This window comes from Podarcis melisellensis (assembly GCF_964234715.1).
Source record: "Podarcis melisellensis genome assembly, chromosome: 5".
NCBI lineage: Eukaryota > Metazoa > Chordata > Lepidosauria > Squamata > Lacertidae > Podarcis > Podarcis melisellensis.
This window is the reverse complement of record NC_138537.1, coordinates 60,668,096-60,685,678: the sequence shown is the minus strand read 5'-3', so window position 1 is coordinate 60,685,678 and position 17,583 is coordinate 60,668,096. Positions and strand designations below refer to the sequence as shown.

Genomic DNA, 17,583 nt, shown 5'->3' with positions numbered 1-17,583 from the left:
AACCCTCATGCTATGTGTTTGTGTCATATAGAAGCTCCATGTCACTGGTTTTTGCTTTGTTGCTTTTTGTCACCTGACCCTTCCCCTCTGTTGCTTAGCAAGAGTATTTTCCTCCCAGGGAGTAGGGCCTTGAAGGGTTTGCCAAACTGTTGCCCCAGGCTGGGACCAGTCCATAGATTCCTACTCCAAGCATGGAAGTTTGCACCACTAAATCAGACTCTCCAAAATCAAAGAAGCCTCTGAATGAAGACATGTGTAAACTCGTGACTCAAAGCCAATGGGGGACCTACATTTGGGGGGTCCTGAAGCTTGAACTGTTATGGGGGGGCCCTTCACAACCAGCAATGAGGTCTGGGTAACCACTGTTATATTCTCCAATGGGGTTGTTCCATGACAGAACGCCATACACACACACACCCCTACTAAATCTCAGATTTTGACACGCTACCTTTACTGTGTTACTGACTCTCAGACTTTGGAATTATTGAAATATAGACAACAAAAAATTAATTTGAGTTGCACAACTCAAATTGGGCCTACATTTTTAAGCAAGTCGCTTCTGAGCCCCCCCCCTCTAGGATTAGGGCCCCCGAAGCTTAAGCTTCATTAGTTTCATAGTGGATCCGCCCCTGCTCAAAGCACAAAGTAACACTGAACAAGATCCAGATTTTGTAAACTACACAGGTGCTGTTGCAAACTGTACTGATCAGAGCTAACACAGAAAGATGGGACTACACTCAGTCGGCTCTTAAGAGTCCAGAGATACCACAGCGAGTTAAAAGCCGCAGACTAGCTTCCTTCTAAACCTGATCTTAAACCTTTTGATCCCAGGGTGGATCATGAAACCTTCTCAAGGAGGGCTGTGTGTATTATTTCAGAACTCTGTCAAAAGGGTCGTGTGCTATGTGGTTCTCCAACCCTGTCACAATGTCATACACTATTCACAGGGCTTGTGAGGAGCACAAAAAGGTTTAAACCCTTGACTGTAGGGGTGCCAGCAGTGGGATCACTACTGGACATGTTTGTGGACTGCGAGGATGCAATAAGGACGTACCCCATTGTCTTGAGTTCATTGTCTTTATTTGTGCATGTGGACAGCGTGTGGGTGCCACTGCCAGTATGGACCCTGGTTGGTGAGTAGTGCTGGCATTTCTAGGGATGCCTGCAAATTTCCCCTTATGGAGTTGTTATTTTATCCTCTACCAGGCTGAGCATGCTTAGGCTGTGGCTCCGGCCATTCTGCTGGTTCCCCACCCACTGGAGTACCGGATTGTTCTGTAAATCCCTTTTTTCCCCCTCCCCTTTTTCCAGTGGAGAATTAATCCCAGGGTCTGGGTCTTTGAAGGAACTTCAACGAAAGCTAAGATAGTTTAGGTCCAATCAGTGCCTGGATGGAAGAGAACCTTGTCTGTGTGGAAGGTGGGAAATAAAATTTAACCAAACAGAAGCATGATAAGTCAGTTTCAATTTGATGAATGACACATACAACAATCACAGTCTCTCTAAGAATTTCCAGACAAGGAGCCTGTAACAAAAATGAAAGGTGTTGTGGAACCTTAAAAGCAATCTGTGGCCTTTACTGGGCTTATCATTTACTTGGAGTGGGTAGCATTTTAAATAAAAACAGCAATAAACAAAACCTAATTGTAATGTCTGTTATTTGATTTTATTTTTACTGTGAGGCACTTAAGTGTAAAAATGAGACCAATAAATATAAATAATAATGTTACAGCGTTAGCTTTCACAGACTAGGGTCTTGTAGACTACAGCCTACCCTAACCCACCAAAAACTTATAAAATACTAAAATGTGTTAGCCTTTGAGGTGCCCCAGACTCTCTCTTGTTCTTTTCTAAGGCCGACTCTTTTCAAGGCAAGACCCGTCGGCCAATACCAAGCGCACTTTGACCAAGCCGTCAGAAGTACTGCAGAGCCAAATTTTAAGTGTATGCTGCTATATAGCTGTAAATTCGAGACAACCGTTAACCAAGGGTGAAATTCATTTAGTCTGTGGGGAAGCTGTGCAATCATTCTTTCCCTTCAGAGAGATGCACAGGGAGGAAAAATACACCTCTCAAGGAGCGGAAACAGCAGCCATAGGCATTTGGCATCATTTGAAAAACATACTGGAGTCAGAAGAGTGTAGATGCAGAATCCTCTCTCATGTCTCAAGCCATTTACAGTTCAATCAAGATCCCCAATGAGCTAAAACACACCTTTTAGAGTGCATCAAGCAAAACAGGTAGATGCAAATGACCAGCTAGCATCTTTCCCCAGCCTCTCTCCTACAAACCTGAAGACATCATAATCTGACAGCACTTGGTTTAGTTAAGACAAGAGAAAACAGTTGGCAGTTTTACAGCTCAGGATGTATGTAAATGGGCACAGAAACCATCCTGTGTGTCACCATTTTGGTGCTTGTTTGCATCAACCATGGGAATAAACAAAAAAGCAAGGCAAACAAGTACACCCTCAGTTCAGCAATATTCTAATACGAGACAGATTAGATAACAAAACCATACTCAAATGATTCTTATGGCTAATCAAAACCATATTGTAAACAAAATCAGGAAGAGGGGGGGAATGTATTTTCAGTCAGATCTCTTAAATGTAATGAATTGTTCACATCCACCAATAGTGGTTCCTCATTTGTAAGTGCAACCACTTATCATAATCTCGGGGTCAAATACACAATAGATTCTTTTTCCCGCTCCAAGTAATAGGAAACCTGCGAAGTAGTCATCTGCTAGTTTATAAATGTCAAACCTGAGAGCTTAAGACCTCGAAACCAGTCACTTCATAACATTTCTTAATTATTGTCACAATTCCAGATTTTTGACCACTCAATTTCCAAGCCTTGATTCCAACAGCAACAAGCTCTAAGGAAGAAGCGGGGGGGGGGGGGGAATCGAGAAATGTTTGGACTACTTTATATCCCTACCCAATGCTGAACTTCATGCAGCTGCTTTAGGCTGAACTTATTCTCCATATTCTACACATGCATAGGCAATGTCCTGTTTTAGGTACATATGAGCATCACTGAACAGGCATGTGTAGCAAAGGGCAGTGGCGTAGCGTGGGTTGTCAGCACCCGGGGCAAGGCAAGTAATTTGTGCCCCCCAACCAGTGGATTTGCGCCCCCTAATCCTAACCCCCAGATGTTGCGCCCGATGCGGCCGGCTCCCCCTGCACCCCCCACGCTACGCCACTGGCAAAGGGTGCCTCTGGGCTGACAGTATTTTGTGGGAGGGATTCACACGTGCACCGGAAAAATTAGGTTTACACAGTTCAAGTGGATTAAGAAACTCTGTTGATGCAAATGCATACATGTTTACTCAGATATGAACAAGTTACCCATTTTAGAACATAGCTTCAATCCTATACAGTACAGTATACACTTCCCGAGGAGTTTGCCCCATTGACCACCAAGACTTACTTCTTAATGAAATTGTACGTCTCCAAACACTCATTACTTAAGTGATGCATGAGAGGTGGGTACACCCACATTTGACCAAAAACCCCAGAGGGTTGGGCTACAGGTCAATGTTGGCTTTGGGTTGAAAAGTGTCAGCCACCCCTGAGAGGTACCACCTCCAACCCGCAGGAACCAACTGGGCCATGCAGCAAGGATGCTGCAGAAGAGATCCCAGGATGTTTTCTCTAATTCTAACACAGCTAGCAAATTACACATCCAAGGAAAAGTGGAACTTGGTTCTCGGTCTCTGTGTGGCATCATAAATTACTGGAGACACACCAAGGAGCAGCTCTTAAGAATAGTCAGCAGGGATTGTATACCTGGAGGCATTCAGACTGGGTTCAGCAAGCGAGGAGTTACCAGGCTTCTAGATAACAATGGGAACAGCACGTTCTTGGGCAATGAAAGCTTTCTAGTCAATCTACAGGCCCCACTAAAGAAGCTAAACACGCCTCAGAACAGTCGTATTTCCCTCAGTTGTCTGGCCTGTTTCATTCCCAGTCATGTACACTCCTCATTTAGAATTCCTCTTCTTTCTCAGAAGAATATAAATTAATCTTGACTCTGATTTCAGAGGCATTTCTGTAAGGATTGACACCTGGCAAGTCCTGCGCTGAATTTGGGCCCCGATGTGAAGACCTATTGCTAGAAAAGCTGCTCATTCAGTGCTAAGTTGTAGGGTGGGGAGAGGAAATGGACTGGTTTCACTTCAATAGTTTGCCAGATTCATTTACATCTGATAAAAGTAATTGGGATGGATTACTACCCCACTTCAAATGCTGTGCTGATCCATAATCCTTTTCTACTCTGGATTTGGCACCAGAATTTTTTTTGGAGGGGGAAGGGGGGACTATAGTGGAATATAGTCTAAGTTTAGCACTATAAGTTTTCTCTGTGCTAGTTGCTTTCATAAAAAAATCTGTTTGCAAATAATGCTGAAGTAATACACTATATTCCACTATAGTTCCAGAACTGGCTTTTCTACTGTGTGACAGCTGAAAGGCAACATGGAAATTAACAGTTAGAGGAACGCCATTAAAATGGAAACGCCATTGCCATGTAAATGCAGCCTAAGGAAATCAAACATTGCTGCCTACTTTATTTAAGCTAAATCTTAGTAACTTTTAGGTAAATAGATTTTGGCCTAACAAAGCTTAACCCAGCATTTTCACATCATCATGTGAGAAAGTATCTTGAGAATTTTATAAATAAATAGCACATTGTATACAGCTGAGTTGCAGTATATTTCAAAACAAACCAAAGGAAACACTGTTTTTACACAATGCATAGTTAACTTAAGGCAGGGGTCAGCAACCTTTTTCAGCCATGGGCCAGTCCACTGTCCCTCAGATCATGTGGGGGGCCGGACTATATTTTGGAAAAAAATATGAACAAATTCCTATGCCCCACAAATAACCCAGAGATGCATTTTAAATAAAAGCACACATTCTAATCATGTGAAAACACGCTGATTCCCAGACTGTCTGCAGGCCGGACTGAGAAGGCGATTGGGTCACATCCGGCCCACGGGCCTTAGGTTGCCTAACCCTGACTTAGGGCATTCACTGCCACAGGATCTGCTGAGGGCTACTGCCTTAGAGCCCTTAAAAGATATCAAGTTATCCACACTCAACTTAAATAATCATTAACAGTCCCATTAGTCATGACTGAGAAGCAATATATCACTGAATATCAGACACATGATGGGGGAGAGCTGTTGTATTAATATCCCACAAGGAGGCATGAATGAAGCCAATGGAAGCTCATTTTCCTCCTAGTTCTCAGGCTTCAAAGCATTTGGAGCATCTGACTGAAAGGGCACTAAGCTGCATAACAGTTTGAGAAAAGATTACTGGCAGATCCACACCACACCATATATTTAAACCGCATCTGACCCCCCCCCCCCCACATTAAGAGCACATGGCTCTCCACACCCCTGAGAATCCTGGGAACTAGTTTTTGATGGTTCTATGAATTGTACCTCTGTGAGTGGGAAAACTACAGCTCCCAGGATTCTTTGGGAGAGGTCATGTGCTTTAAGTGTATGGTGTGGACCTGTCCTAAGTGAGTTGTGCATGTGTTATTACAAAGCATCACGTAATTCCACTACAGTCTCAGGCCTAGAAAACACGCAAAGCTCCTATGGAGAACCTCTAACCTCCAAGTATTGTAAGTGCTGCAGTAGGTCAGTGTAATAAAGGAGGCAACCAAGACCCCTAAAATGTGAACAGCCACCTAAATTCAATGAAACCATTCCATTTACACTGAAGTAATGCAACACCTTAAGCTAATCTGGAGAAATGGCATTAACAACTAAAACTGCCATCCTTTACCCAAATATCAGGAACAAGATATAAAGCAAGGTTACTACAACATGTGCCCCGGGTTCACATCCAGGACCAGGATACAACTTAATAATTAGATTATTTTTTAATTAAAAAAATACTTTATTTTACCAGAGATCCTCATCAGGAAGCAATTTACAAAATCTAGAAACCCCAATCATTCTTGGTTTGTAAGTTACTTCAAATTATATCAAGATAACAACTCAGAATGCCCAGATATGGAGGAGATGTTTTTGACCAACAGAAATACAAGATTTCTTTCTTTCCTGGGTACAGTGGAAAAATGATTATAAATAGGGCGAGCACACTGGAGGAATTGATACACACACACCCATCACAATTAACATTATTTTTGCACCTGCTGTTCCTTGCAAAAACAAAACAAAGATAGAACAGGGAAGAAAAACAAACATTAGTACCTATTCCTTTGTATACCAGAGTTTGCAATTAGCAGCCACTTCTCTCATTGGCGCACAAACCTTTTTATGAAGCCATCTCCCTGCTAATTACCGGTAACCTATCCCTTCTTCCCTGCTCTCCCTTCCCCACCTTTTATTTTTGGCACTGGGCATTTGTACTTGAAAGGTATATCTGGGGAAAGTGACTTTTTTTTTTAACAATTCCAACCAACTAAAAAAAAAAAAGCATAACCTTCTTTCAAGTAAAACAAAGATATAATTTAACTTTTTTCATTTCCAGAAAAAGTTTTAACAAAAAAGCACATATTTTCCTACAACCGAGAGTGCAAATCTGGTTGTAGATAGCGCACACATTTACACTGTTGTGGTCATACCTTCTCCCATTCCCCAAATGCTCCAAGGTTTCAAAACCTGGCCCGGTCTGTCAAGACAGCAACACGCAGTTCCCAAAGAAAAGGCAGTTTGCACAACTTCATTTATATAGCACTTATTCACACTGGGTGATTAGCAAAACCCAAACTGATTACTATGTGCAGGGGGGTGATCACAGACCTCCCTCCACAGATATCAATTTGTGTCTCCTCACCTCACTTTGGCACACAATGTTATTTCAGAGCGGCTCAGCTGGTAGAGCATGAGACTCTCGATCTTAGGGTCGTGGGTTCAAGTCCCACGTTGGGCAAAAGAGCCCCGCATTGCAGGAGGGTTGGACAAGGTACTCCCTTCCGATACTATGCTTCTACGATGGTCATTACTTCAGGGCTTTCCTCCGTGCCTAGTTCCACACATCTAATTCTTCCACCAGATCATACAGCTAAGGACCACCGGCCCTGCTCACGTGTAATGCAAAACAAATGTGTGAACCGCCTCTAGACAAGTTTTGCAGGGAAACCACAAGAAGAAGCTGTTGGAACCAAGACGCTGCACAAGTACCTATGGGCAACGCGGCTGCAGAAAGGATGCACCAATTAAAAGGGTAACGCCGGGGGTTTAAGTGCGTGGGAGGGAAGGTCCTGCGAACCCCCCATCCCCCCCTCCGCCAATCCCCCCTCCCCCAAACTAGGGAACAGAGAGGGAAAACTTTGTTGAGGACGGCGGGCCCGGCCCTCTCGCCGTCCCCAAGCGCCTCCCCAAGCCCGGCTTCCTGAAGAGCGCCTAAGGGGCCGGGCGGGGCGGAGCGGCCGCGCCGGGTCAGCCAGGCTAGGTGCGCTCTCGGGGAGGCGGCGCGACTCGCCTCCGTCCTTCTCCGCTTCCTGAGCGGGGCGGCCCAAAGGGAATCCCCAGTCTGACGCGCAAGGCGTCAGTCCCCAGAAGTGGCACCGCGCAGGCACGGGCTCCGGCTTGGCAGGGCTGCCCTCCAACCGCCCGCGGGGCTTTCTCCTCGCTGGGAAGCCGAGACTGGAAGGGCGCTAGGACCTGGAGAAAAGCCACGCCGGGCTCAACCCCGACCTCCTCCCCTTCCCCACCCCCCACCCCGCTTCCGAGCCACCAAGGAAGTAGGCAGGCTGGCGCGGTCATGGTCGCCAGCAGCCACTCCGCCAGCGATGCCCCAGCCGGGAGAAATGGGGACACAGAACCACCATTGCCCAAAGCAGCCAGGGCGCACGAACGCGCCCGGAGCCTCCATCTGCAGCAGGTGACCGGGCCCCACCTGCGCGCGGCGCTTGCGAGGAGCCCCCCACCCCCGACCCGGCCGCCTGGCCAGCCCCGCTACTCACATCGTCGAACAAGGATCCCACGTTGGCCGTCACGAGCAAGATCCCGGTGTTGGCGGCAGTCCCTTTCATCGCCATGATCCTGGCCCAAAATAGTTTCTCTGTGCGCGCGCGTGTATATATTTAAATAGACGACGAAGCAGCAGCACCCCACCTCCGAATTGCACGGAAATAATCACGGGCAGGGAGGCCAGCGGGCCGTGCACTCCGACGGCGGGAGAGGGGAGAGTCCGAGGGAAGTTCGCCCAAGTGCTCGCCTCGGATGGGCTTCTGCAGAGGAGCTTTACGCGCCGGCTGGCGGCGCCCCAGCGGAGGGAGGAGACCCTCGCACTTCTCCCGCCGGGGGCAGCAGGGGCGCCGGCATCCGGGCTGAGCGCCCCGTCTCAGGGGGGCCGGGTGATCCCCCACCCCGCCCGCGCTGGCTGGCTGGCTGCCTCCCTCCTCGCTGCTGCTGCTGCAGCCGCCGCCGCCTCGTCGGGCAGGAGGGGAAAGCGGAATTGGCTCTTAAATCGCCCCCTTCTCAGCCATTCGGCTCCGGCTGGGAAAGTTCCTCCTGCCGCTGGCCGTTGCTGCTGCCGCCGGATCCTGGTGCATGGCAAAGCCCTCCAGAAATACAAAGGAAACTCTTCGGCGGAGGGAGGGAGGGAGGAAGGAAGGCAGGCAGGCAAGGGGGCAGTGCCCGGCGGCGGCGGCGGCGTCCTCGCTTCCAGGGGGGCAGCAGCCCAGGCAGAGGAACCGCTCGATGCAGCCGGAGAAGCCACCCCTCCTCTTCCTCGTCCTCCTCCTCCTCCTCTTCCCAGCCTTTGCCTGCAATAACAGAAAGAGGAGCAGCAGCCGCGACGACTAGATCTCTGCACTCCTCTGACGTCACGGGCCTGACACGGCTCGTCTTAAAAGGGCAACGCCGCTCCGCTAGAGCGGCTCGACCGAGCAGTCCCCAGCCACAGGCTGCTGTTTCTTCGACATTGGGGAGGGCGACAGTAACGTGCTTCGAGTGCAGGGGGTTGCGAGGGGAGGGAGAGGTTGGCCTGCGGTTGCTTTTGCTGCACTGAAGTGTGTGTGTGGGGGGGGTGTTTGTGTCTGTGTGTGTAATCGGCGGAGGGTTTCTTCAGCTTCGCGCCTTCGGAAGAGGCAGCGAATTACGCAACTCGCGCGGTTGTGGAACTGGCGTCTGCAACGCCGGGTCGGATGTGTTTAACGCCGGAGCACGCCGCACGATTGTTGAACCTTTCCATACGCTCGTGTGCTTTTGAATGCCAGGTGAAACTTATCTGCCAGCCGTTCTACTAACTAGCGTTTCAACGCATTTTTTTCCTCCGTGTGAATCTACATAATACTGTATTAACTTGGGCTTCTACGTCCTATACTAAAAGTCGAGGGGGAAAACCGTGCTGTTTCGACGTTAGTATAGCACTCAGTTAAAAAAGAGATATCCAGGGTAGGACATCTGGTTTCCTGTTGCCTCTGCATAAACAGATGACATCATTGCAGTGATGTTCTGAATATTCAGGGAATTAATTAAGGGTCGTATAATACACTTTCGATATATAGAAGCAGGGGAAACTGCTTGAGACTGAGTCAAATCACTGGTCATTATAGTCTGACAGGAATCCACTCTTCAGATATCAGGCACTGGTCTCTCTGCCAGCCCTACCTAAAACACCTGGGCATTCAACCTGGTACTTCTGCATGTGAAGCAGATGCTCGGCCACTGAGCTACAATTCCTTTTGTTTCATGTACCTATGGAAAAAGGGCTTCCTGACTCCCAAGAAAAGGCATGACATAGAGACAACGCTCTACCAGCCCTGTCCTAAAATATTTGCAGCCCAGTTCTATGCAACTTCCTTTGATGGACTTAACTAGCCATAGTAGATTCTGAAGTGCAGGAGCTCATCCTGAGAGCCCCCACAGCTGTACACAATATCTCCATATATATGCACACACACACCCTCACAACAACACAATCCCCTGATATACAAGGATCAGCCGGCAGCCATCGAATAGAGGTCCAGCAAAGGGTGGTATCACAGTGCTTGTGTGTGCTTGAATTGCTGATCAGCCATGTCCCATGATTACAGTACGAAGCAACACTGACTAGGAGAAAGTTCCACTGAATTCATGGTGATTGCTTTAGTTAGAAATGCAACCGATCTTGCAAACAAGTAGGAACCCCATCAAAGGAAAGGAAAGAACGAACGAACTATTCTTCTGCCTACCACACATACTGAGCTTGATTTTTCCTGTTATAATCTGTTTTACTGTCACAGTAAAACTTGAAAGCCTCATTATCACCTCTGGCAGATGAAGTAATTGCTCCTGCTCTCAGTGTTCCTGTACTCCCATGTTCCTGCTCTGCTACACCACTGATAAGTAAGGTTGCTGTTCTTTACTCATCTCAGAAATAGTCCCATTAAGCTCAATGGAGCTCACTTCTGAGTAGATGTGCATAGGATTGCACTGCTCATACATTATGTGTGTTTAGGAATCTATATGAACAATAGGAGGCAGAACCTGATCACAGAAAGCACCTATAGGACCACCTACTTTTGGCACTCCTTTGCAGACATTCATACTGAATACATGGCTATGTTACCCTGTGATTCATCTGGAACCTGACATTTTTATGGACTGTAGAACATCATGCCTTGTGCACAAATTCAAGGTAAATTTGGCTCTGTTTTGCCGTAACTTTTTGGAATTGGGTACAGAATGAAACAATTAAAACTACCTATTAAAAGACTAAAGAAACACATGGGAGTCTTGATCTGCTGACCACAGAGAGGCGTTTAAACCCAATTTATACAGGCTGATAGTTTTCTATCTTCCATTATATATTTGGCAGTTCTGCCCTATTCAGCCACTGAATCAAGCACAAGTCTACATTCCATTGACATCAGCACAAGTGCTTGGAAAAGCCAGTCAAGAGTAGAACCCAGGGCTCTTAATAGTTGCACAGAGAGGTTTAGCTGTCTTTTCACATTTATATACTGTCAGTATATAGAGTCCACACTAAATACATTACTTCTGGTAAATAAGGCATCATAGCCACTAGAGGGCTGTTAAAATTTGGGTTCCAGACTTTTTAGACTCGTCTACCCATGTACTATCTGAAAGCAAAGGTGCGTATTGGTTGCCAGATGTGAAATATATTGGCAGCATTTTCATATCTCCTACCCCACTGTAACAAATGCAAACACCACCTCCCGACACCATCTGGCTGGCCTTGGGTGTAGAAGTGGTAGCATTTCCGAGAAAACTACCTTGGAGGTCCTGTCTTCAGGATCCTACTACCAACCCAAATTGGGCTTCAAAGAACTCTGATGCCATTGGTGCCAACATGCACCACAACCACTGACTTCTCCCTAGCATTACATACCAGGCCATCTAGGCAACAACTTTTCTACCGGGCAGGCAATCTGACCTGTGGCCTTTATGTTCATCAGACACCCAAGAACATGTGTCCTTCATGATAAAATCACACATTACCAGGATCGCTCCCCTGTCCCATCGGAGTATCCTTGGAATGAGGGGGTAGCTGTTCATTCCTCAGGGAATCAGTCCCTTGTAAGGGAATGTTTTAACGGGACGCGGGTGGCGCTGTGGGTTAAAGCCTCAGCGCGTAGGGCTTGCCAATCAAAAGGTCGGTGGTTCGAATCCCCGCAGCGGGGTGCGCTCCCGTTGCTCGGTCCCAGCGCCTGCCAACCTAGCAGTTCGAAAGCACCGCCAGGTGCAAGTAGATAAATAGGGACCGCTTACTGGTGGGAAGGTAAACGGCGTTTCCGTGTGCTGCGCTGGCTCACCAGATGCAGCTTGTCACGCTGGCCACGTGACCCAGAAGTGTCTCCAGACAGCGCTGGCCCCTGGCCTCTTAAGTGAGATGGGCGCACAACCCTAGAGTCTGTCAAGACTGGCCTGTACGGGCAGGGGTACCTTTACCTTTACCTTTAAGGGAATGTTTCTTCCTTCCTCTGAGTGACATTTTCCTTCCAAGAAACCCTAATTTCTGCCCTGACAGTAGGGGAAATGTCACGGGGGTGGGTCACAGCTATAACATCTCTGAAGGCCTCATCCGCCACCCTCTCTGCCTCTCTTAGCTTTCTCGGGTTTGGCACCTTGACCTCAAGGAAACAAATGTGTTATCAGAAAGCCAGGAGCTTCTTGCTCCTTAGACACACCCATGACCTCTGTCCAACAAGGAGAGATGCTCATGCAAAACAGAAGAATATCCCAGTGCCCCTCCTGGCATAACTGTGTTTGCACTTTTAAGGTTTTTTTTTTTATTGAGAGTATGGTAGAGGGGGGTTAATGGAAGGAAAGGTGAAGCCGAGGCCTGTACCCTAGGCCTCCTCACCCTGCTGCCAAACTCACACATCTGCCTAACTCACCTTGGTACTGGGGCTGCCCTAAGTGGAACTGGTTCCCCTTGTTAGGCTGCCCTACACGGACTGGCAGCCACTCTCCAAGTTTTCAGGAAGGAGTTTTCCTAAAGATGCCAGCGACTCAACTTGGGATCTTTCGCATGCAAGGCAGATGCTAAACCACTCTGATTAGATACCCTCACAGCATATCAATACTATTCAGTCCATCAAAGAGACGGTGTGTGAGCCCTTAAGAAAGGAAAGGGAAGAAGACCCACATTCTAAAGGAATTCCTTTCATCATCTCCACATAGAACTCCGTGTCTTGCAGTATTCCTTGCCTTGTAATCAATAATTTGAATCATGGGCACGTAGGTCTGGAACTAGTTTGAATTCTTTATATATAAATCCTTTTCATTTATTAAAAATTACAGAAAGAGTGGGAGAGACTGAGAGAGAGATCTAGTGCAAGGTTCTTGGTGCTGTTGGGTTCCAGAGGCTCTTAGATCTTTTATTCCTTTTCAGAATATTTTCAGAGTCAGAAATATGAAACAAGCCATGGCACTGATCGCTAGCTTGACATGTAAGCAAACCATGGGGGTAGGCTGTTGCATATTTTAAAAGCAAAGGGCTGAGTTGTTAATGTTATAACAATGTTGTCGTGCAGTGGATCTTCAATTCAAACAAGGGAAACTTTTGAGAAACAGCAACTGTCTTATGTGTGTGTGTGTGTGGGGGGGGGAGGTTGGAGGATTTCCTATGCCATTTGAGGGTCTGATAAAGTAAACACTCCTCTACATATTATGCTGTCCAAGCACCATCATATTTGACTTTATTGTCATTTCTCTTTTTGTCAAGTTGATGATTTAACGCTTTTATCAGAATTATTTTTATAGAGTTGACTAACAAGTGCAAGTCTCTCTCTCTCTCTCTCTCTCGTTGTAGCATTTATTTATTTATTTATTTATTTATTTATTTATTTGCTTGCTTGCTTGCTTGCTTGCTTGCTTGCCACCCATCTGACAGGGCTGCATCAGCCACTCTGGGTGGCTTTCAACAAATTGAACCACCAAGCACAGTAAAACATCAAACATTAAAAACTTTTCTATGCAGGACTGCCTTCAGGTGTCTTCTAAAAGTCAGATGCGTAGTTGTTTATTTCCTTGACATCTGCTGGGAGGCCGTTCCACAGGGAGGGCGCCACTACCGAGAAGGCCCTCGCCTGGTTCCCTGTAACCTCACTGCTCCTGTGTGATGATTTATTGTATATTTCCCCAACCTGGTGCCCTCTAGCTGCCACTGGACTACCACTTAGGGGGAGAACCACTGCCAATCTGTGTAGACAATGCTGAGCTAGATGGACAGGTGGTCTGGGTTGCTGTAAAGTGTGGGCCATGCCCAATGTGACTGGTGGTAGTTGTATTGCATTACATCCGGAGGGCAGCAGGTTGGTGCAGACTGGTTATTGTATTGCATTCAATGGGTCTTAAGAATAAGTTCATCTGATTTCAACTCAGCAGCCGATTAAACAGACATATTATGTACTTTGATAAATCGATGAAGCAGTTTCAAAGATCAAGGGATATTACATGAGGATTTTCTGCTTTGACTTCCTTTTCATTTCCCCTTCTTTTCATTTTCTTATCAAAAATGCTGTATAGGTTGCTTAGCTTAGTGACTAATAAAAGGGAACCACCCACCCACCCACCCACCCACACACACACACACGGCAGTCGCAAGCCCTGTCCTCCAGGCAATGGTACTGAACTATCACTGTGGCTTAACTTGCAAGACTTTGCTCACAGGATGTTCCCAAGAGCAGCTATAATATACTAATTCTCACTTTTCACACGCTTAAGGCCAAAGCACGAAACCCAGTTACTAAGGTATATGCCTATTGGACTTCCTTCCGAGTGCAACATCTGCAGGATCACTCTGTAACTAACTGCACACTATTCAGATGGTGGAAAGATGGATGCATCCCATTTATTTGGCATGCGTTTATTGGTGCTTTGGGGATTCTGTTTCCTGCAATTGTGAGGACAGCATCTGGACTGCAAGAGTGCAGTTTTCCTATAAACACCCTGTACAATAAGACCACAGGCTAACATATATTACTACCAATATACTCCTCCGCACCTGCCAATGTCCTGCAGTGCCATTGTATTCATATCCACTATGCAAGTTCATGTAAGTATCAAATTGCCATTTTAGTAGATCATCTCTTATGCATTCTAATCCACTTTCCTTTTGACTGAAATGTATTAAATGAGCTTCACTCAACACCGCTGTTCCACTTGAGCAACATACTTCTGCTTGTGCAGTGGAATTTCTCCTCCTTCTCTTCCCCCATGAAGCTCCCTCGTGCACCCTCAAATTCTGTTCCAGAGAGTTGGGAAACCCTCCAAAGCATATTTTAGGGGGTGCTGGGGGTGGATAAGGGACGCAGGTGGCGCTGTGGTCTAAACCACAGGGCTAGGACTTGCCGATCAGAAGGTTGGCGGCTTGAATCCCTGTGACGGGGTGAACTCCCATCGCTTAGTCCCTGCTCCTGCCAACCTAGCAGTTCGAAAGCACGTCAAAGTGCAAATAGATAAATAGGTACCGCTCTGGCGGGAAGGTAAACGGCGTTTCCATGTGCTGCTCTGGTTCGCCAGAAGCGGCTTAGTCATGCTGGCCACATGGCCTGGAAGCTGTACGCCAGCTTCCTTAGCCAATAAAGCGAGATGAGCGCCACAACCCCAGAGTCAGTCACGACTGGACCTAATGGTCAGGGGTCCCTTTACCTTTACCTAGGGGTGGATAAAGGGAAGGGAAAACCCCATAGTGTGAGCAGACTTCTGGTCACGCAGCGTCAGATGCAAACTTAGATGAAGTTGGTGTTCATTTAGAAGGGTGGGAAAGCTAAACCTGTAACCAAAAGCTTCTTGCCTTTCTACAAGTATAGAGGGTGTTATGATATAATTGAAACTGCATAGTAAATATCTCACATACCCCTTCTCAGGCAAAACAACATACATTCATATACACTTTTATTAAACCACCCAGAGTACCATCTTGACTCGAAGGTTCAGGAAACTAATTCTACATTATCTGATCAACTTTTACTATCAGCAGTTTGGGAGCAATGTATATACTTAAGGAGCTGTTCAGTAAGACAACTGAAATCCTCATAGAAAGGCACAAGTGGGATCTGAAACAAAATGTGGCAGCATGGAGTGTTCTCCATTCAGGATTCCAGCTACTCCATTCCATTCTCCCCATTGTCTGTCCTTCCTCAACAGGAACTTAGCATTTTGTTGCTCAGTCCTCATTAAACAATTGCAAGTGGGAGTACATTCCCTTAGTACATTCCCTTTTCTAACTAAAGGCTGATACCTTGTAGCTAAAACATATTGTTCCTTCTGGACTGTACCCTACCAAGTTTAACCATTCATGGGGCTCCTGGACCTGTGTGTGTGTGTGTGTGTGTGTGTGTGTGTGTGTGTGTGTAGCATCCTTCATTCTCTTGATTTACCAATGAGCACCAGTGCAATGTAGGTGCATGGCCTAAGCCAGGATGTATAGAATTTCCGGAGTAGGCTTGCAGCCTGTTTTGGATGCAGTTACATTCCTCATCAGAATTTAGGGGTGCCTTTCAATTCTAGATCTGGTGATGGCAATGCCAGTAGTGCCTTTCATCAGCTATGGCTGGTATGCCGGCTACGTTTTCTTAGATAGCCACAGTGATTCATGCTTTAGTCACCTTCAGGATGGATTATTTAACACACTGTCCACAGGGTTGCCTTTGACGAGTTCTCAGAAGCTACATCAGGTTCAGAATGCTGATGAGGATGAGCATGCAGTTCACACCTTGGCTGGAAGACTTGCCCCCTTCCTTGCAGGCCTTCTTCCACCAGGCCTGGGAAGGTGGGCCCTGGACTGACTCCAGCTACGAAAGCCGAGGCTGCTGAATAAAATCTTGGGCTGTGATATAGTTTGTGGAGGTTTGTTGGGAGGGCGTTGCTGCTACTGGTTTTTTTGTATCTTTAGTTCAGATCTTGTTGTGACTTGTGTGGAAATTGTTCAGCTTGGTTGTGTATTTTTAATGTTTTGTTTATGACTACTTTTGCTATGTTGCAGTTACGTATTGTTTTCATGTTGTGAGCCGCCTTGAGCATGGTTTGAATTGTGGGAAGGCAGCATTCAAATAAAATTATGTATGTATGTAACACAACTACAGTAGCTTCCAGTTAAGTTTCTAGCCCCACTTCAAAATGCTGTCGATGACCTTCGTAGCTGTAAGTGGTTGGCCCAGAATCTGTCTTCTCCTCTATGTATCTACCCAGACTTGCTGGGAAGGCCTGCTCAGAGTATCTCCACTGGGCATGGCCAGTGCAGGATTACTTGGGACAGAACTTTGCAACTCTGCAATTCCCTGCAGCAAGGCTGGCCCTCTCTAACCCCCTCTAGGGACTGTCCCCAAGTCACATGCTCACAGGTCCCGCTCCATCCCCTCCCCCAATGTCTCTGAACTGGCATAATGTCTTATTGCATGCACAGATCAAGAGACTCACATGGCTTATGTGTGTACAAACCTCTGATTTGTGGCTAGAAGGTATCTTACTGTGAAAGTAAGGTAAGGGTCACTTCTGTTGCTCCACCCACTTTTGCCTTCATCCCTGCCCACCACAAGCACGAGCCTAACTTAAATGGTATGCCTTTGTCCAGAGCATTTTAACAGGTATAAACCCACCACTAGTGCACTATTGTTGCATCAATGACAACAAAAACAGTCTGGAGAAGCCCCTTGTGAGACAAGTCAGGATTGGACTGTCAGAAGTGAATTGCATATACTTAGGGCAGGAGTCACAGTCCTGGGGCCTCCTGGCCTCTCTGTCCAATCCTTGACTCTCCCTAGTCTTCTTCCCTCTATGGCCTTGCTCTGTGCCCTTCTTGTTTTTGCCCGGTTGGAATGTGACATTGAACTATGACAATGCTTCTTGCTCGCTTGGATGAGGGATGGAGGGGTGTGCGTGTGACATAACCTACTGTTCAGGAATGTTGCCCATGAGGCAATGCTGTCCTCTGGGTGAAAAAGATGTCCCCTATCCAACCAGAAAAGACTTTTCATGTGTGGAACAACAGCCACCCAGATGCTACTAGCCCAGAGATGGAAGGAAGATACAGTTCCGACCAGAGAAGAATGGGAAACCAAGCCGGTGGACTATGCTGAAATGGCAGACTTGACTGGAAAACTCGGGAATCAAGAGAACAAAAACTTTATAAAAAGA

At 46.7% G+C, this 17,583-nt stretch overlaps 1 protein-coding gene across 4 annotated transcripts in view; it reads right to left on the bottom strand.

The window, feature by feature from the left end:
• Window positions 1–8,756, bottom strand: part of INPP5A (inositol polyphosphate-5-phosphatase A) — a 227,122-nt gene extending 218,366 nt beyond the window's left edge. For 2 of the 4 annotated variants that reach the window (XM_081912813.1, XM_081912812.1), the window contains exon 1: window positions 7,956–8,755. In XM_081912813.1, the coding sequence (XP_081768939.1) occupies window positions 7,956–8,030 (75 nt within the window). In that variant the 5' untranslated portion in view covers window positions 8,031–8,755. Of the gene's footprint in view, window positions 1–7,955 lie in introns of all 4 variants that reach the window. The other 2 variants (XM_081912811.1, XM_081912814.1) reach the window with 2 other exon arrangements.
• Window positions 8,757–17,583: the final 8,827 nt, after the last annotated feature.